This window comes from Amphiprion ocellaris, chromosome 20 (assembly GCF_022539595.1).
Source record: "Amphiprion ocellaris isolate individual 3 ecotype Okinawa chromosome 20, ASM2253959v1, whole genome shotgun sequence".
NCBI classification, from domain to species: domain Eukaryota; kingdom Metazoa; phylum Chordata; class Actinopteri; family Pomacentridae; genus Amphiprion; species Amphiprion ocellaris.
In genome coordinates this window covers 15,006,562-15,027,499 of record NC_072785.1, presented here as the reverse complement: position 1 = coordinate 15,027,499, position 20,938 = coordinate 15,006,562, and the positions used below count along the sequence as shown (strand labels likewise).

Genomic DNA, 20,938 nt, shown 5'->3' with positions numbered 1-20,938 from the left:
AAGGTGACATCTTCGGATTGCTTGTTTTATATGACAAAACTCAAGGTATTCAGCTACAACTGAATGGAGTAAAGCAGCAAATCGTCACGTCAGAACCAGAAAATATTTTGCTTTTTTTTAACTTGAAAAATATCAAAACTTAAAATCATCAAGTGGGTTGTTGAATAATTTTCTGTCAGTCGATAAATCTATTATTCCAGGGATCCTTTCAGCTGTAGTCAGGTTTTATATATACACAGGTTGGACCATATTTTCTACCAAAATAATAATCATTTTAATATCTGTGGTTGCATAAATCCATTGTAGGTAATCACTGATCATGGCTGCTTTATGGCAACATTACATCTTCAGAATTTTCACATACATACAAAGAAGCTTTTAGACTTGACTGGAATTTACTTCACTGAAATGGGTAAAATACGTAAAAGTTTGTCTTGTAAATTGTGTGCTAAATGTTTGCAGTGTAATGAAAAAAACTCTTGCAATCTACTCAGCCTTTATGGACATTGTGCTCAGTTGTGGAGACTGTTTCAGAGTCCTAGTTGTTGTATTATACTGCAGGATGTCTTTAATATTTAGCATTCCCTCACTTAAATCAATGTAGTGAGCAAGACATTAAACATAACAGTAAAGTTCAACAGAAAATGTTCACGAAGTTGAAAAAAAAGCTATTTAAAACATTTTAATCTTTATGAAAGCAGGATTATTTTCAATCTAATGCAGTGTTGTTGCATTGGATTGCATAGGTTTTAAGCTAAACTGGTAACTTAGCGTTTGTTGTTCTTAAAGGATTCCATATAGAGTGATGGAAGATTTTAATCATATGAAGCCCTGAATTTATATACCTTATATATAAGAAGATAAACTGGACAGCAGTGAGCTTCAGGTGACTGTTTAACATAGCACGCTGAATGATGATCTCTTATTTCTACAAATACTGTGACATTTCATAACATGAGCTGGGTTCATGAATGACTGATGTTTGCACCTGCAGAGAAAGGGTGCTGCTGTTTGTCGAGAAGGCCTCGGTTCATCGTCAGGGTCACACGAGCCAACGCTGCAGCCCAGCCTTCAGGACAGAAACCCGGAGCACACGCCTGAATATCACTGAGAAGAGGTCAGCCCTTTTTCTTCTACCTGTGACCTCTCAGAGGACTCACGCTTTATCGAGGGGTTTCCCAGGGATGACCGTGAAAACGGGACCCCAACTTAAACCAATTAAATCACTGAATAGATGTCCATAAGAAGGATAAATGGAAACCTTGAGGGATTCGAAGACACATCAGCTTCTGACATAAATCGTAAGTGACATGACCGAAATGATAAAGGAGCATGACATAAAAATTACCAAAGAAAGCCAGTGGTAGGCTTTTTTTTTTTTTTTTTTTTAACAAAATGTGGCACAGTGCAGCCTTCTCAAACCACAATTAAACCAAAGGGTGTTTTAAATTTTCTCTATTCAGGGCCCAGACTTTCATCTGAACGCTCCTCACCTATGGTCACAGGAGAGCAGTGAGCAGTAAAAGGAGAAAGCCAAATGAATGTGGAAAACACACATTAATAAAACAGGAAATCGGGGTCTAAAAAGTGCAAATAATCACTGGATGTGAATGTGTCCATTGAAGCACTCTTTTGGGTGCTAGCCCGATGCTCCCACTAATGGCCTGTTTCACTGAAGTAGGACCAGGAATGCTAACCTTCTCAATGCTTCACAACTCAGGACAAGCATTGCTGCGCTCCCATTGGTGTTTGTGTGTGCGTCTGTGTGTGCCTCGCTGTCATTATCCTCTCTGTAGAAATGAAAAAAAGAACTCATTCTAGCATGCTCTCCCATCCTGTAATGAACAGAGTCTACATATTTATGTTTTTACCAGAGAACACTTGAAACACAAGAGGGGTTAAAGTAAAGAGTGGGGAGGTCTTTTGGACCATTTTCAATATTTCCCCCCTCTGTGCCCCATAGGGCAAGTGAGGGGTTGGTTCTTTACAATAGTCAGGTGACCAAAGGAAAATAGTGTGGCCTTAACAAGCCCAAATTAAAAAAGAACATCATTTTCATTATGCAGTCAAACACAATTACAAGCAAATGTTTTCTCTGTGGAGCTGCCCCTGCTTTCAGGGTCTTTGTCCCTCGCTCCTTAGTGTGTGCAGAGAAAGGCCCCGGTGGTCAATGGGCAGCTGAGTGGCGTGTTCAGCGGAGGCCCACATCCTTAGCCCCCAGCGCAGAATACATTTTGTTAGAGGAGCAGCCATACATTCTGAGCAGATTTGTTGAATTAGAGAGCGCAGCGGGAGATGGGGAAGCGGGGGGTAAAGTGATGGGTGGTACTTGTTGCTAGGTGACTGACACACAACTGCAGCATGCCAGTTTTCAGAGCTTGGCACTCCTTGTCTGTTTTCCCTTTTTTTTGTTTTGTTTTGTTTTCTTGCTTATCACCCCCTCCTTGCTCTTCCATCCCACCCCTCTACCGCCACCGCCACTCCACCCTGCCATCAATTCACTTATCATCCAGCCCTCCTCGTTGCTGAAGTGTGGATAATAAAATGAAGAGAAAATAGACAAAACAGGGTGAATGATGGAGGATTCTACACTACACCTCTAGCACCTACTAAGAACCTAGTCATCAGCTTTTCAACCGCGTTGATCCTGAAAAACCTCGCTGCTGCTGCTAACTGCCGAGGTAAAAGAGGAAAATATGCTTTTATTTGAGAAAGTAAAGGTAGATCCCCTCTTTCTAATGTGCCAGTTAGTGTAGAATCTGACATAAAGTATTAGCCTCATGGAGACACTTTGCGCTATCAGCAAAAAAAAAAAAAAAAAAAATCTTTTCCTGTGGCTGGTAAGTGACACACAAGGACAGGCAGGATTTCTCTGAACCCCCACCTCCTTGCAGGCATCGCTGCTTAGGAGGTTTTTCCTTTGAAACATTGATATTTTCAAATACAATCTACACTGTGTATGTTTTTAGGTTAATTTCATACTGCAATTAAACCCCAATATTGAGGTTACTGGACATTTTATTTCCAACTGACTCATTGAATTTTCCTGAGCAAACACTTCCTTCAGCTTCTCCCCTCATTTGATATGTGTCTTGTCTATTTTCTGACTCCCTGACTTAGCAGTCTGACCACTTACCTTATCAGTCCTGTCACTGCATGTCAAGCATCTTAGCCCCAAACAGCCACACTTGACCCTTCAGCAGATAGATGTTAAGAGAGTAGTTGTAGACATATTGGAAATTGAGTCAATAATAGTGTCAAATGTCCACAAATATTTATGTAACTGTAGTGAAGTAATCCAATCATAATCCAGCAGACTGTGCAAGAAAGTAGGTGGTTGTATAGCTTTTTAAGACATTACACTCAAGTACAGAGCCACATGCATGACAGGCACAATGCCTATGAATTTTTATGATCATTTTTAGGTATATGTTTGCGGCACTTCTGTCTTGAAGGGTATAAATGCATAAAGAGAAGTGACTGCAGCTGCTGGTGCTGCTGATTATGGAGAGGCCTTACCCGCACACTTCATCTCTCCGTTTGTCTGAAAACGTATTACATCTTTGAACATCACGTATTCATTCCAAGCCAGCATAGGGGTTTAGAGACTCAGGGTCATCGGGATTTTAGATTTCCCCCTCGGTGTCGCATTTATTCAAAGCTCCGTCTGAAGGTCAAAACCGAATACACCCAAACGAAGAAGCCATTGTTGATCTGTTTCTCCACCTTGTGCCTCCCTATTCCTTTTCACCAAGGAAGCATCTTTCTTTCTTTGTGCTGCCAGGGGCTTATGAGACTATCAGAGCACACCTGTGCCCTGAGGAAAATTCCCTTGCTCTCTGTAAAGCTGTATTATTCAGCACAAGGCCATGACAGTCAGTGTTTCTAAAAGCATTCGGAACATTGTAAATGGTGATGCTAAAAACTGTCAGGAACCCACTGAGGTACAAAAAAAGAGAAAGATACTGTATACAATGGCATCCCTTTATATGTGGAAGGCTGACAAACTGTCAGGAGCAAGATATAGGCTTCACATTTGATAGTAAAATAACCTCTGATATAGCTTGCATTAGCTAAAGAACCTGACATATGTTGTTTTCACAGAGGAAGTCAAACCACTTGTGGCATTATTGCACATAGACCATTAATTTTTCTCATCTTTTCTGGACTTTTTGAATATTTATAGTGACTTTAGTAATTGTCTCTATTTTGGCTATTGTGTTTTTTTTTTTTTTTTTTTTTTTTTTAATTAGCCTGTTGAGTCGACACTGCAAGTGACTCAGTTAAAGTGTTGATTGGGCATATTTCATTAAACTGAACAGAAAACAAAAACTGTAATATTGAGCAATTACATTTGCAGCTCTTTGATAAATTCTGTTTAATTCAGTAACAGTGTTATTTATTTGTTATCATTTATTAGCTGTCAAATATGGAGATGGAGTTAGGGAAAATGAACATGAAAATGCGTCAAAATTACAGGTATTATATGAATTATTTAATGAATATTTAAGCAATCAGACCTTTAGAAATCTGACAAATCCATAAATAAATAAACAATACAATTTTATGTCATATTTCAATTCAGTTAGCTAAACTCTGTATTTTTTCTTTTTTTTTCTTTTGTCTGTTCACAGGTTGTACAAATGTGCGTTTTAAATTAAACTGTATTATTGTTTGTGTCTGACAAAGAAAGAGTGACGGTTATTGATGGGCTCAGCTCAAACCCTGTATTTACACTTGTTTTGGCTGAATGGATTAGCAGCCGCATCTCTCTGGCGAGGCTCCACACAACTTCTAAGATAAGATGGTATAAGCAGTGTCGAGTTTTTTTGGCTCAGCCTCCCTGCTGCTATCAGTGCTGCTGTGCTGCCTTGTGCCAAATTGTTTGGCAGGATGTTAATGAAACTGAGTGCTGATGAGATCGCCAACAAACTTATATCACATTTTTTTATCACCATATTAGCTGTTGTGATGCATTTATCTCCCTTTCATGACTGAATCCAACCTTTATATCTAATTTAAAAGAGACTTTTTTTTTCTTGAAGCGACTGAGAATGAAACGTTAATGTCTTCAAATGTCGCTCTGGCTGGTTTCAGCATGACTTAGCACTGTCTTATCACCATCACCACAGCTCACCATACACGTGATCCTTTTATTAATCACATCCGGTGATCTTTGCTTTGATATTATTGTTTTTTCTTGTTAGAAAATCCACGGCTGACTTTTGTGTCTTAAAGCTTGCTCATTTACATTGACCCGAATCCCCAGCATGCCTGTTAAGTAGAATGATTTAATCTTCCCTGGCAGGAGCACCCAGAGCACCCCTCTGCTTACCCTCCAAACATGCATTTTTAATCAGTATATTAAGATGTCACATAACAGTCTGAGCTCATCAGCAATGCCGCTGGCCATAGCAAATACGGATTCAGCTGTTTAGAGTAGTATGAAACCCAGGCTGCAGGCTACAGGAGAATAATCACTGAATGACGATGTGTAAAATGTATCTTTCCTATACGAGTAGCCATACCACGAGTGACGATAGAGCTGCAAATAAAATGTCATCTTTGTGTCTTTTTAAAAGGCTTTTCGTGGATGTTAGAGTTACAGTGTGGCAGAGAAGAGCAGGGACCAGCGAGGAAATCATTTGACTCATCTTCTCAAGGTCCCTGAAGTCTCCACAGGGCCTTGTCCTTGTAGCACAAGACTGCTGATGCCACGCAGTGCACTGAGAGGACTGCGTACGGATAAATATTTGAGTATGTGTGAGTGGCGAAAGCGAGATGACTCTCAGCCTGTCACTTGTGTTTGGAGTCTTGGCATCAAGCAGAGACCTGCTCAGTGACACCCGGTAACTCAAGCAATGACATCAACACATACACATATACTTTCTTTCTGCACCCACGTTACCCCCTCCTCTGTGGATCACACAAACACAAACACACACACACACAGCCCTGTCAGCTAACTCCTGTCAGAGGCATCACCCTCTAGGTACACTGGTGAGCTTTGTGCACACAGTGATCAGGCAGCTCGCCAGCTCTGCCTTCTCCTGCCTCTACCTAGACGATTCCCTTCATCCTAATGAGCTCTGTCAGAATGGCATTTGACATAAGCCATCAATAAAGTACAGCTGACAGACATTAAAGAGTCCAGAAATCCAGGATATCCCCGGCCTGGACTCCTCATAGTGGTGACATCTCCTGAATCTGAGTTGGTGCCCCATTTTCAACCAGCAGGCAGATTATTACTGACAAGTTTAGGTCCGATACAGGCCCTAATAGTTGCCATATCTACAATTTCATCCAAATCTACAAGCAGAATTCACGCTGACGCAGTTGTTTGCTGCAGATTTTGCAGGATTTAAAATAATGTTTTGTGTCCAATGACAAAAATGTATTATTTTTTATTTCAAACCACATTAAATGGATGAAAGTGAATATGCTCCTTGATTAGAAAATAACAACCAACCTGAGGCAATGAAAACATCCTCACTTTTCAATAAACCCTGAGCGTAACAGTGCTGCATTGTATTCAGAAGCTCCTCTGTGGTGTGAGCCTCGCCGCAGCTCGCAGATTGCTGCTCATCTGTGGTTGGCACTAATAAACACTAGGTCGAAGAAACAATCCTGTTTTATGGAAGCTAATCAACTTAAAGAAGTCTTCTTGATAGTATAGGAGCGATGAGAGTAGCTTTTACTATAAAGTAATTTCTGCCTCAGGGTGAATCCACTGTGAAGGGACTCAGTGTGAATCATTTTACCCAAGCTAATAGATACAATTTAGCATTCTGTTTTTATTTTATTTTTCTCTCTCCCTCTCTCTGTCAAATTGCCTGAATATGTGAAGTGAAGTGTAATACTTAGAAGTAAATGCAAGGCATTAATCCTGCACGTCGTACTGTATATGCACAAGAAAGCAGAAGTGTTTGTAGCACTGGCTGTGTTTTTTTTCCTCCTTCTTCTTTCCTACTCGCATACAACACATTAAATCACGCACATCTTAAAGAGATACGTGTAAAGGTCACTGCAGAAAAAGCTGTGATAGTGCAGACAAAAGAGCAAAGTATGTTGCTAGAGGAGACATTTATTGGCAGTCATGTGTGTTATGTTTGTGTGCTGTATGTGTGTGTGTGTGTGTGTGTGTGTGTGTGTGTGTGTGTGTGTGTGTGTGTGTGTGTGTGTGCGCGTGTGTGTAGGAGCTGAGGGTCTTAGACAATGTGAAGTGGAGGTGAGGCCCAGGCGGCTTTGCTGCGGCGTTGTGACCTGTGCCCCGACTCACGCATCATGTAGCTCCCTGGCGCCAGAGGACCTCCTGACTGTGATGAGTTTTGACTCCTGTCACCTTTGGGTGTCGTCAAGATCCTATGACATGGGCAGTATTTTTTACTTTTTCTTTTTTTTTAGGAGACGGTGACCACTGTCCCCACCGGTGAAGAAAGCAGTGAGGAGACTATGGGGAACATTTCTGGACAGAATCAAGGCAAGAGGTTTGCTGTAGGTGTGTATTCCTAGTAAGAAACTATTCAGAGGCTTTCTTTTTTGTTACTGGCAATAATGGTGTTACAATCAGAAACTTTCAATGTACAGGTATAATATTAGACCTCAATAATTGATTGAATTGTGATCATTTAGTTGTTGTGTAAAAGTGAAGCCTTCATTCTTTTCTATTGCCAGCCTCTTGTATTGTAATGTGTGTTAGTGAATAAAACAGATAAAGGGACACAGAGATAGTGTGTGGGTGGCTGCAGAGGAAGGTCTAAAGACCAAGCATTCAATCAACCCACCTGTTTTGACAGTTTGTCTGTTGTGGCGTCAATGCACGACATTCACTGGGAGCTTTTCTCTCTCTCTCTTTTTTATATATCTTCTCATACAGCACTCAGGTTTGACAGCTGGACCCTTGTGTGGCGTCGTAGAAAATACTACACTTTGCACAGTTTACTTTCATTCACTGTTACACTTGATGCTTGTGGCTAAAAACAAGGGAGTGACTGAAAACAACTGGAGGCCAATTTAACATATGTAGAAAGCGTTCAATTTCAATTTCATGCATGTTGTATAATTACCCGGCTGGCATTTTAGCTCTAACAGCAAAATGCTGCCTCACACACACAATCACTTTATGTACAAGTGCTATAGGTGATGCATGCATTTGTTCATTTGCAATTTCTGCCCGCTATTGCTCTGCCTCTTACACAAACACTCACAAACACAGGTTATATAAAGCGCTGCTGTGTGCACCATGCACTCTCCCTAGTTTCATTTAGCCCTTTATCTGGCCAGAAATTGACTGCATTCAAGAGTGGAATGGATGTAATAATTGCATGCACTCTATAACATGCTCTGCAAATGTGTTTTTGAAAAAAAAGGGTAGGTTTCAAGGTATTCCTAATGGCTTTCTGCCAAGGATTCGAGGTTCACTCTCACTGTATTGTTTGTTTCCAACAGCCAAATGTAGTCCCATTGCTTACATTTGCGACCTGCAGGGAAGATAAAACATTGAGATGCTGGCAAAAAAAACCTTCGATATAGGATCTCACATTTGTGCTGCTTGACAATAGCAGGATTCAATGAAGTTACATTTGCAGGCCACAGATGGTTGGTAAAGCCTTTTGTAATATGTAGAAGCACTGCAGAGATTTACACAACAGAAAATCTCTTTGACCAAGGTACAGGGCCTTTGTATGTCCTCACTGTGTGCATGATGCACTGTTCTGTGGATAAATGACTCTTTTCATATTAGCATTGAGAATGTACACTCCATTATGAATATTCAGTGCTGCTGTCATGTCTCAGCTCTGAAATAGGCATTATGCATTTACATATTCTATACACCATTCCAATGTGAATTGGCTTAGTAGGTATAAGGTCAAATATCATGTGCACTGATTATAATAACAGCAGTCTGGCTGTGCTGCATATTAGATGCCCTGTGAAACAAAAGCTTGGGGGAACAGTATGTGTGTCAGGGCAGGGCTGGCATGTGTGTGCGCCCCCACACTGACTGCTGTAGTGTTCTGGCTCTCCTCTATCCGTGTCAGCAGGGCTGTGTGACTGAAAGGCACTGGATTACGTACACTAGGGGCCAATGGGTCAGTGGATAAGAAGTCTTCTCTGTTACCACAAATCCACAGATTAAGCGTAGCATCGAGAGCTAGTGCTGCCCCCGGGGGCAAATGGGTCTGAAAACACAACTCTGAAAGAGCTTTGGCTTAACCCTTCTGTCACCGTGGAGCCACGAGGCAACATATGAGTGAAGTGACTCCTCTTTAACTCCCGCCGCATGAGGCAGGCCTTTTAAATACATCCGGGTCATCCAGGGGTTATTGGTGGTGTTGCTGACATGATATCTTAATTGGAAAGTTAATCCTGCGCCGGGACAGCTGACTCGAAGTTAAAACGCTCTGTTGTGCAGGGAGAAGTCAACAAAACAGCTCAGTCAAGCAGGCGGCAGTGAGAACAGACACAGAAATGTTTGAATCATCCATCTTTGCCACGCAGAAGTGCCCCGTGCAGGCAATTAGCAATATACTGTGCATTGTTTTCGTTCACTGCCTGATTTCTCTTGATGATGTTTGAATGCTGTTTCTACACAAACAGATCAGAGGATATTTACAGTGAAAGTGCACCGAGGTGATATGATGCGTTTCTGAGTCAGATTGACATTTACCAGTGGTGTTTGTTGTGAGCAAACTCTTTGTTGTGCCTGTGTGCATGTTTGCATACATCTCACTGGGCTTATGGACACGAGGAGCATCAGTGATGTGGGGGGGAGAGCAGATGGGCAGAGGAAGGTACTGTAGGTCTGTATGGGATAGTGGCAGGATGGCTGTTGGTGACAGGCTCTTGTAGCGTCTCGTCTGCTCCAGTGATCCTGGGGAATCTGGGTCATTTCCAGCCTGTTCGCATGTAACTGTTCCCCCACTCCTTCCCTCCCTCTGCCCAGGGCAAGCTACGACCCAGCTACATGCTAATGATGACGCAAAGTAAATGTACTCATCTCTTATGATAACCTGGGAGGAAACTGAGCAGTGGTCTGCACCAAGGTTCTCTACACCTCTCTTCACCTTGTAGTCCTCTCTGTGTAGCTACTTGTCACTTGAGCTGTTGCCCTTCTTGAGAAATAGTCATATATCAAGCTGTTCCTCTCTGCCAAGGATACTGTCAAACTATTTAATGCAGCGAATCTGTAGCTGTTGGCATGACAGCAGCTACTGCAGCTGCACTATATGTGAGGTGTTACAGAGCACTTCCAGATTTCAGTTCAACTTCATTTATCCACACAGGCCATTAGTTTTTGGACATAAGTTAAAACCAGACTTGAACACAGAGAGACAATTATGAGAATCTCCCTGTTTGTGGTTCTTCTGAGCTAAACTTGCAATTGCATCAATAAAAGTCAGCAAAGAATATATCATATGAGAATGGGTACAGAGGTAGTCCACACTGCAGAAGCTCATAATTGTTAAAGTAATAAGTAAGTGTGTGCACAATGATAAATGAGAATCTAATGTTATTTTGCTTTGATACGAAGGTAAAAATGTTGAGCCTCCTTGAACTTGGAAACTGCAGCTGATGAAAGACTCACTTACTAAAGGTCAGTGAAAATGTGTCTTTTTTTTCTAAATGCTTAATGAAAATCATAAGTTTAATATTTTGCTTTTATTTATTGCAATAAAACTCATTTTGCTTGTCTGTAACATCTGCCGAAGGTTGACAAGATAAAAGTAAAACTACTGCAAATCAGTGAAACAACCCTGCAACTAATATTGCAGATGTTTTTTTTTGTTGTTGTTGTTGCTGCTGCTGCTGTCAGAAAAGTGCTGAATTAACTTTCTGTTTCTTTTTTCAGGCCACAGTTTTGCCTGGGTCACAGTATTCCTGCCTCCTCCTGTACCTCAACGCCACCACTTGGATTTAAATCTTCTTCACCTGATATCTAATCCAAGATTTCTGGGAATTTGGTAAGAAGGTGTCTACATATTATTTCTATCTGTGTAGCTACAACCCATTAAAACAGATGAGAGAAATATCAGATCTAATATAGAAATCTAATGTTAGATAACAACATGGAGTTCTGTTCTGTGTGACTGAGCAGTGCAGGGATGGCAGATGGATGCATGAAACAAATGGACAAAAGAAAGAAAAAATAGACGTGTTTGAATGAGATCCACTGTGTTGCTGTGCTGAATGTGCGGAGATATTGGTGTCAGGAGGCCTTTCCGACGCAGTGACATAGGCCTGAACTCACTGTGATATAACCACTGATTATATTTAACATGACATGTAACATTTATCACTGCGTAAAGAGGGTAAAATGCAAAAAAAAAGAATGAAAAGCACCACCACGATGCAATTAAAAAATGAAAATAGAACGAAAAGGGTCTATTTGCGATCTTTTCCATTAGACTCTTACGCACAGAACACCTGTTTATTCTCACTAAAGTACAAATTCACTATGAGGAACGGGAAAAAAAACGTGTCCAGACTTTCTATTTTTTTCATGTTATAAATGATTTAAACGTGCCTATAAGCCAGACGTGTTGCTTACACAGCATGGTCTACAATTGTTATTTCCAGCTCTCCGTTTAAGCGATCCAAAACTCGTTCATGTTTTATTGATGCGCGCTTCCTAGAGGAAAAAAAAAAAGAAAGTATTGCAGTCCTTGTAAATTTAGATTGGGACGAGAAGCCTGCAGGAATGAAATATTCACATGCAGCTAAATATTTCAGGCCAGCACCTTGTCAGTCGCCTTCACAATTTACTTCCACTGCTTCATCTGATGGAGCTCTTATCCTTTATTTACTGCTTGGTGTTAAAATATGGTTGAATGATTGGCGACCTCGACAGTCAGAAGTTAACTTAATAATTTTTTCATTTTATTTTATTTTATTAACATTTCTCCTCCATTAAATGCCAGAAAATTTCTAAAGATGACGCAGCCTATTTGTTTTAAACCAAGCAGGCATATTTTTTTGGATGTATTTTCCCCATCAGCATTAAGTGATGATATTCAAATTCTTGATTGTTAAGGTTTTTTTATTTTTAATGCGTAATGAAGATGCGTTCTCCATTAAGAGAATGAACAGCTTCATGTGCAGAAGGCATTTCATAACCACCGCATCAAGAGTCCACGTATAATTCATGCAAAAAAACCCGAAGGGGATTCAAGCTCGAGTGTGTGGTGCGTGCATGAGTGCGCATGCATGAGAAATAGAGAGGAAGAGAGAGAGAGAGAGAGGGAGGAGGAGGGGGGTATCTGTGAAAATAATATCAGGCTTTTCCGTCAGAATGAACTTTACTACTGTATCCAGCCATGAAATAATCTGACCCGACACTTCAAACCATCTGCGCTATCTATCCGCCCTCTTATTTACTAAATCAGCCTGTGCACAAAACGGAGTGTGTCTGATACTAAACCCGAGTAGCCTGGCGGGGCCACGATAATCCTATATACACAAATATTTCTCCCTCTGCCGTGTTTTACAGACTCCACGCAAACGCCCTGAGCTGGAGCTGCCGGCACTGATACTGTAAAATAAAAAAAATAAATTAAAAAAAAACAAAAACGTGCGTAAAAATCTCCTGTCAGTGCGCACATCTCACACACACAGCCATCATTTAGCCTGTGTTTTAAACTAGAAAAGAGCATTTATTCATGTCCGATATAAAGGAGCATACATCACCATGACTTGTGCGCTGATCTGATTAAATATGACTGATAAATAAAGATTTTTGTGAGGTCGAGGCAAAAAAATTAAAAAACAAAAATGTGGGAAGCCTCGACTAAGTGTTCAAGGTTGCGAAGATGAGTTCGTTGGCTGCAAATTCACAGTCCTGTTGAAATGTTGAAACAAAAGCCACATTCAATCATTTCTACAGTTCGAATTTGACATATGACTTAAGATGTGTTGACAAAAATGATTTTTTTTCTTAAAATCACAACGCAAACATTTAGATTTTATAACCCATCCAATAAGACAATTACAGGCCTGGTGAGACTAGAGAGCCTATCAGAAGTGAGGCTGTAGGGAAAAAAAACAGTAAAGACAGTGTTCACAGCTACAGATATGAGGGCATGTTGTCTAAAATGTACATATAGACCTACTGTGTAGTATTAGTGATTTTTACCTCGGGGCAGGATAGTCTATAGTCAGCGAGGATGTGTCATTTTGTCTGTTTCAAGAGCTCTGAAGGGAGACTGTGCTGAGCGTGTTTGTCTGTTCCGGCACTTCACTATGCGCACTGAAGAGTCTTTCTTCCACACAAAGGCGCAGGGTGTTTGGGAAGCACGGTGGGGCAGCTAAACGTTTGAAGACGCGAAGCAAAAAGGTCAAAATGTTTATATTATTTCTGAAAAGGGAGGTGCTGAGATCTCCTTTACGCCCGATTGGCCGAACTTGACAGTGATTGACGTGCATCCATGGCAACCGGGCAGCCAATCTGCCAAGTCCAATAGGAAATCATCGGAGGGGGCTTGACTGTCTTTTTCTCCCCCCCTTAAAAATACATCTCAGCTCCGGCTTTAATTCTTTCCTACACTCAATCCCCAGCCTACCTAGAAAAATACATCGCCGCTCCGGCTTTAATTTTTTGGTCTTGCACCTTCAGCCCTTTGCCTGCCAAGTTTGCCCAGCCCGAGGATGCGGTAGCCAGGCCCCCTCCGCGCACCATCGTCCCTCCTCCGCGGCGCTCGGCGTGTGCGCTTTTCTCACCACTGGTCAGACGATTGGTTCGGTAACTTTGGGATTTGCCTCGTTTTTTCGGGCGTCTTGGATTGCCTTGGCGCACGGAGCGAAGAAGCGGAGGACTCGACGCGGAGGAGAGGGGAGAGAGAGAGAGAGAGCGAGCGAGGAGAGAGAAAGGAGGGGGAGAGGGGAAACACAGGAGAAGCCTCCATGTTTCAGCTGCCCATCTTGAATTTCAGCCCCCAGCAGGTCGCCGGGGTCTGCGAGACTCTGGAGGAGAGCGGCGACGTCGAGCGCCTGGGCCGCTTCCTCTGGTCGCTGCCCGTCGCTCCGGCGGCCTGCGAGGTCCTCAACAAGAACGAGTCGGTGCTGAGGGCCCGCGCCGTCGTCGCCTTCCACACCGGCAATTTCCGTGAACTCTACCACATCCTAGAGAACCACAAGTTCACCAAAGAGTCGCACACGAAGCTGCAGGCGCTGTGGCTCGAAGCGCACTACCAGGAGGCTGAGAAGCTGCGGGGCCGCCCGCTGGGGCCGGTGGACAAATACAGGGTGAGGAAGAAGTTTCCCCTTCCCAGAACCATCTGGGATGGAGAGCAGAAAACCCACTGCTTCAAGGAGAGAACCCGGCACTTGCTAAGAGAATGGTATTTGCAGGATCCCTACCCAAATCCTAGTAAAAAGAGGGAGCTTGCACAGGCTACTGGACTTACACCCACACAAGTAGGAAACTGGTTCAAAAATCGCAGACAAAGAGACAGAGCGGCGGCTGCGAAGAACAGGTGAGCTGCATGCATCCTTTAAATGCTTTCTGATGATCATACCTGCAGCCAATCAATCACTCTAAGCTGCAGAAAAGAAAAACAATCTATGCACCATGTGGTTTAACAGACAGCCAGTAAAATGTGGTAAAACAGGCCTGATTAGAGGCATGTAGTTCTGAAATCACTATTCTGGATATTCAGCATCATCCTGCAATCATTTTTCCTCCTGAAATCCATGCTGCTCTCTTTGTCTGTACTGACATTATACTGAAGGGGTTGAAATGCCAGCAGGCAGTGGTGACAACAAAAAATTGCAACGATTTTCTGTAATTTCTCCTGTAATTTTTGCGTTGCTGGGACTTTGGATAAATGTTTTTGTTCTTTAATGATACAGTAGTCAGGAACATTTCAACTGGCACGAAGATTTGAGCTTTAATATGTTATTGTATTAATATTCCTTTTTTATTTTTATAAGCCAGTGGATCCATGGATCTATAATAACAACAATAATGATAATAAAAATGCAAATCTAGCATATAAAAAAATCCGCAGTTTAATGGTGTAATTTCTAAATATAATTACAGCCAGTTGTTTTTGTTGAAAGGCCTGTTGTAATGTAGCTGCTATTGATTGTTTTTATTAAAGCTAAAATAGCCTTATATAAGGTAAAATTACGTATGTAATTCACCTATTATATAATTATGAAATTATTTATGATATTGCAATGATATTTGTAAAATTCATTTGCTGTCTGTTTTTACAATTAGTGTTTATAACCATGCACATTATATTAAAATGTATTTTTTATAATTTCACATTGGTAAATTTTAAAGAGTCAGCTGCAGGGCTCAAGTAGTTTTATTAGTTTAATTCTTTTATTTTCAGGATATTTAAAATCTATTGAGTATTTCTGGAATTGTGGGGAAAACATGTGTATATATACGTGTGTGTGTGTGTGTGTGTGTGTGTGTGTGTGTGTGTGTGTGTGTGTGTGTGTGTGTGTGTGTGTGTGTGTGTGTGTGTGTGTGTGTGTGTGTGTGTGTGTGTGTGTGTGTGTAATTTTTGGTGATGCTGGTGAGGATGAAACGCCCTGCCTGGTGGATGTTTTGATGCCATGTTGTCCCATCTCTCCGTCCTCTGCCAGGCTCCAGCAGCAGGTCCTGTCCGGCGGCTCGGTTCGCTCTCTGGCGGACGAGGACGGCACCGTAGACCGCCTGGGGAACTCGTCCAGTCCGGAGGCCAGTCTGTCCAGCAAAGCAGCCGCCTCGGCCATCTCCATCACCTCCAGCGACAGTGAATGTGACATCTGACGGGCAGAACGAAGGGTGTTAATGAATTGAAGGAGATACGAGTGAAAGACAATCTAATAAAACAAGTCATAGTGCCTGCGTTGAGTTTAAAAAAAACAAACAAAACATAAACCTAAACAACAAAAACACACACACAAACTGATATTTGCCGGCTGCCAAAACACGAGGATGATCTGTGATCTGCGGCGGACTGCATCCTTATCCTTCTTAGGCCTGTACTTTTTTTTTTGTTTTGCGTTTTACCCACGTGTGGATAACTGAACTTAATACGGACGAAACACATTTCACGGACTAATAATCCAACGCTACGAGAAGAAACGTTAAAAAAAGAAGAAAAATAAAAAACGAGAAAAAAAGGAAAAAGGGATGAGGGCATCCAAACGCGCCTAACCTGCTGTTCTATGTGGGTATTTCATGTTGAAAAAGAACTGTGATATTTTTACTTTACTTTCAAAGTTTTATAAATAATGTTTATTTGCCTATTTAAAAACGATCTGCTCTGTCTCTTCGAATTTCATATTCATTTGCTTGGTGTTTTTAATACTTACCTTGTACACAGGTAAACCTGTTGAGCATGCGCGCTTTAGTGAAAATGTGTTTCAGTAAAAGAAAAAAAAACAGTAAAGATAACTTAATAAAATAATTGTTGATGAAGAGAGTTTAAAGCTTAGTCTTATTTTCTGGGTGGGGGGTTTTAAAAAAAGGATGAATAAAATGGTAAAAATAAAATAAAATTTACATTATCATAGAGAATATACTTGCTGTTTGCATGAGAAAGAGACGATTTGGTGATTCTGGTGCCACGAAGCGAGATTCTCTGACACGTTTTCCAGCGAGGCCTAATTGGCCAACGTGCTTAGCATCCTGTAATGCAGGGTGACAGCGAGGGGTCACGGTGAGGCCGGCTCACTAACCCGGATGATCTGCGAGAGAGATCATAGAGATCAAAACACAGCAGATTGCGTGGACCTGAGCTTTACGCAGCACACGGACGAGGACGCACATTGCAGGGAAATGCAGGCTGCTGGAACGTTGCAAGTGCGCATTTTCCCAAGACGCCAGCAATCAGACCGTGCATGGTGCAAATGAAGCTTTTGATTAATATAAAAAGGGCTGCAACCCCTCTAATGATAGGATGGATTTATCATTACGGCTGAATCAATATAGGCAAATACGCTGATGGATTTGTGCAGCATTAATGCACATATGTAGATTTTTCTTAAAATGACAAATTACATCTGCTTGGGCGAAATAGATTTGTGCGTAATTTTGGTTTGTTTTAAAATATGCTCCTCTGGCAGTGCCATGCGTATTTTCTGCTACATTTACAGCATCTGTTTGCCTTAAATCTTGCACTACAATACTGTCTTTACATTCAGTTTTATATGTATTTGGATTCACAACTTATTTTTTTAAAACATATGTTTTAATGTATTTTCCCCCCATGCGTAAAAGCGCAAAATCGCAGGACTAAACCCTGAATTCTAAAGTTCAGCTCTTCCAGTTGATGGAGCAACCACCTGGTTTCCTCCAATTTGCAATTAATTAGGCTACAGTAACTTATGAAACAGACAAAAGGCTTTCAGCTCGAACAAAACAGAAGCTAAATCTGTATGGAGAGATGGAGAGAGAGGAGACAAGAGAAGTGAAATAAATGGGGGCTTGGGGTGCTTCTCGCTCTCTTTTTTTATTATTACTTTTTTTCCCCTCCCCTCCTCCTCCTTCTGCTCTTCTTTCAAACTCCAGGGACAAAGTAGCTAAATATTTCCGTTTCTATTGAAAAGAAGGACGACCGGGGGACCAGATGAAAAAGTCTTTCTCGCAGTCAATAAGGTTGTCAAACTGGTCAGCGGTAATCAGTGCTAATGATGGGTCTGGGGTCCCAGCTAGGACAAAAGGGGCCCTGCCGCTGTTTTGTGAAGGGGAAGCGACCGCGGGTCCCTCTCCAAAGAAAAGCCTCCAGTGAAGAGAGTCTGGGGGGCACGAAAATCACAACTTCTCCGCTGTGTGTGTGTGTGTGTGCGTGTGTGTGTGTGCTACTCTCCACTCTGTGAGCTCATGTCTCGGCCTGTTAAAGGGATTTAATCACCAGTTGATTGTTTTGGGACTCGTAGTAGCTCCCGGTCCTTGTGCTGCCTCATGGGCGCAGGACATTGATTACGCTGCAGTAAGTTTAAATAAATGATTTAACGCAGCTTGTGGGCGGGGAGCTGTGACTAAACCTCCGCGTTGTCTGAGAACGTTTCCAGGTTTTTCAGTCTATAGAGTATATATATATATATATATATATATATATATATATATATATATATATATATATATATATATATATATATATATATATATATATATATATATATATATATATATATATATATATATATATATATAAATATATATATAAATATATATAAAAGTTGCAGGGGATCTGTGATATGTGATGAAGAGCAGGCTGCATCCTTGGCTATACGTCTTTACTGTGATTGAATCTGTCAGCGTCCTTCAGCGTGCAGACGCTCTGAAGCGCAGCAGAGTTTGTCTTTATAAATCACTGCACATCTCAGATATGTGTCTGCAGAGCCACTCTCTTGCTGCATTTAATGGAACTGAACTCGTGTTATGGCTGTTTTTTTTCTGTAAAGCTGGTTAAATGGATTATGAAGGTGTGAATATTCTTTAAATTCAAATCTACAAGTCATATAACGACCTATTACACTACTGATGATTAATATTTGTTAGTAATAGTATTAAAAGCAATAATAATAATAATAATAATAATAATAATAATAATAATAATAATAATAAGTCTCCCTGTTAGCAGGGGTTAATTAAACATTCTAGCTGTAGGTTGATATAGAAAAAAATCTAAATATATAAGATGCTGTAGCCTTTTCCCAAACTGTCATGGAGACTTTATTACCGAAAAAAATGACATTCCTGCTGCTTTTTAAAAAATATATAGATGTGTTCAAGATTTACTTTGTCTTTAATATGTGAGATAAACTGAGGATAAACTCTGACGCGTCCATGCTTGAGCTCACACTTTCTGAAAATTCCCCGTTTGTTCTTTTAAATGTTCAGATTAACGAAGATGTTTTATTTTCTCCAGCTCTGCGCGTCTTCAGGCAAACGAATTTCAAATTTAATGTTCACAACAGTCATTTATAGGATATAAACTGAATGGAAAAGCCGTGAATGGCTTGAAGAGTCTTTAACCTGTGGTCTAAAATCGGATGCCTTAATGAAAAAAACAAACAAACAACAGCTTCTGAGCTGTCTAGAAATTCATTTATCAGTGTAAATTATCACACAGCATCGTGCGTCTCTGGGCTTCTTGGTACAATAATCAAATAAAACTTGTTCAGCTTCATACCCTCGAATGTTTGGCACTTCAGACAGCTTAAAGATAACCAAAGTCCAAGCTACAGATCTTTCGAAGCTCGACATTTGACTTCTTGGGTGCGTGATGTAATAGTAAACATCTGGAAACATGCGGGTAGTTTGCTTGATAAACCAGTTAAAATACATCTGGACCGATGCCTGATCTGCTGCATCCAAGCAGTGCTGTCAGCCCTTTGACACAATGTGAATGTATCCGGCTTTTTACTGACTTTTTAATGATACAGGAAATTATATATTATTATTCTGAGAGAAGAGAGTGGTTAACATAGAGGTATGTTTGGTTTTATACTGTGTGATTCTTTGGAGTCTCCTGTGGTGAAATGAAACTCTGCAATTTCGAGGTACTTATACTTTTTCTCCACTCCATTTTGCAGCATAGTGTTGTATTTTATAATTCCATTGCATCGTTTATATGACAGTTATAGTTAGTAGTGTCTTTGCAAGTTCAGATTATTAACCTGCACACCTAAAATACACAATCTGAGCAATAATGTGCAGGCGTAATGATAATTCTACCATTACGCATGGACATTATTGCCAACTTAATGCATCGTTTTACCAGTTCTGTCGTCACTAAGCATAATTTTCCATTTTTATTGTGACTGTCATACAGATATCAATTAGGACCGCAGCCAACCATATAGGTGTACTGCATTATACCAAGAAGTGTGTACCTGCCTTAAAAAAACAGAAGCGCCTCTCAGTATAATGCACCACCTTTGACTATGACCTCTACAATAACCAGAAAACTGGGTTTGAACATTTACAGAAAATACTGAACATCATGAGTCACGTAAAGATGGATCTTGTGATATACTGGACTGCATTAGATTGTGTATATATTAATAGAGGCAACCAATAAATGAAGTTAACTGACCATATATCGATTTCCATAGGAATATCCCTAACTTTAATAGTAATGCTCACACATACTTGCATCAATAATCATAAGTCAGTAATATAATAAATATTTCAAAAGCAGCCATTCTGCATGAAGAGTATTTTTGTTTTACGCACAGTGTTGTACCTAGATAAATGTTTAAAAGATTCACTTACACGAGTATTTGTGCATTATTCAAGTAAGACATCTAATGATAATACATAAATATATATTTACAATTATGTATTTGCCATTGTTGGCCATATGACACAGAGTGGACACAGTTTCTCTCTCCTGAAGTGGTCGAGGTCACTCAGCAGGGAAACGTGTCCTTTTCAGCAGAGCGTTTGTCCTCCGCCCTCTTTCAGCCACAGCTCTCCATCCTGCCCACACTCCCAACAACTTCCTTTATTTCCTGTCCCTTTCTTTTTTCTTTTATATATTTTTCTCCCCATTGCTTGTTGTTTACAAGGTTAGGCAACATTTCACGGTGTGATCTTTTGAAAAAAATCGGGTGGGGAAAGCGAGCATTTTTTCCCTCTCTCTCTTGTCGGTTCATTGTGCAAAGGCCACGAAATTATAGCAAAAGAAAAAAAAATAATTTAAACCCGCTCCTTCCCCCCTTTGCGGAGGTTTCCAACCTTGGGGGAGTATTTTTCGAGGTGTTTGTGTGCGCGCTAAGATGTTCTCCCTCTCATCTCGGAGGTTTTCTTTCCAAACAATAGGAGACAATGTCATGTGTGGAGCAAGAGATGCTTCATGTTCTGAAGGCTCCGAAGCACCAACGCCATGATGAGGAGCTGAACGTGGAAACTGCGTGTCTGTGGCGCCCTCTGCTGGAGTGGATCTGTCACATGGAGCTGTGAGCTGGTGAGGCGGCTGCAGTACAAAGT

At 40.9% G+C, this 20,938-nt stretch overlaps 1 protein-coding gene across 2 annotated transcripts; it reads left to right on the top strand.

Annotated features, from left to right (window-relative positions):
• Positions 1–1,102: 1,102 nt before the first annotated feature.
• six6a (SIX homeobox 6a) lies at positions 1,103–16,421 on the top strand. Of its 2 annotated transcripts, XM_055005520.1 has the most exons (5): positions 1,103–1,117; positions 7,405–7,498; positions 10,535–10,597; positions 10,853–14,471; positions 15,598–16,421. In XM_055005520.1, exons 4-5 carry the CDS (start codon positions 13,900–13,902, stop codon positions 15,761–15,763), a joined length of 738 nt encoding a protein of 245 aa, XP_054861495.1. In that variant the 5' UTR covers positions 1,103–1,117; positions 7,405–7,498; positions 10,535–10,597; positions 10,853–13,899; the 3' UTR covers positions 15,764–16,421. The 2 variants fall into 2 exon arrangements, with proteins under 2 accessions (XP_054861495.1, XP_023141729.1); XM_023285961.3 differs by lacking the exon at positions 1,103–1,117 and having other exon boundaries at positions 7,284–7,498.
• Positions 16,422–20,938: the final 4,517 nt, after the last annotated feature.

Excerpts from the sequence above, each read along its gene's own strand:
- six6a (XM_055005520.1), top strand. The coding sequence starts at position 13,900 with ATGTTTCAGCTGCCCATCTTGAATTTCAGCCCCCAGCAGGTCGCCGGG. Across the intron at positions 14,472-15,597 it reads GCGGCGGCTGCGAAGAACAG|GCTCCAGCAGCAGGTCCTGT; the intron begins GTGAGCTGCATG and ends GTCCTCTGCCAG.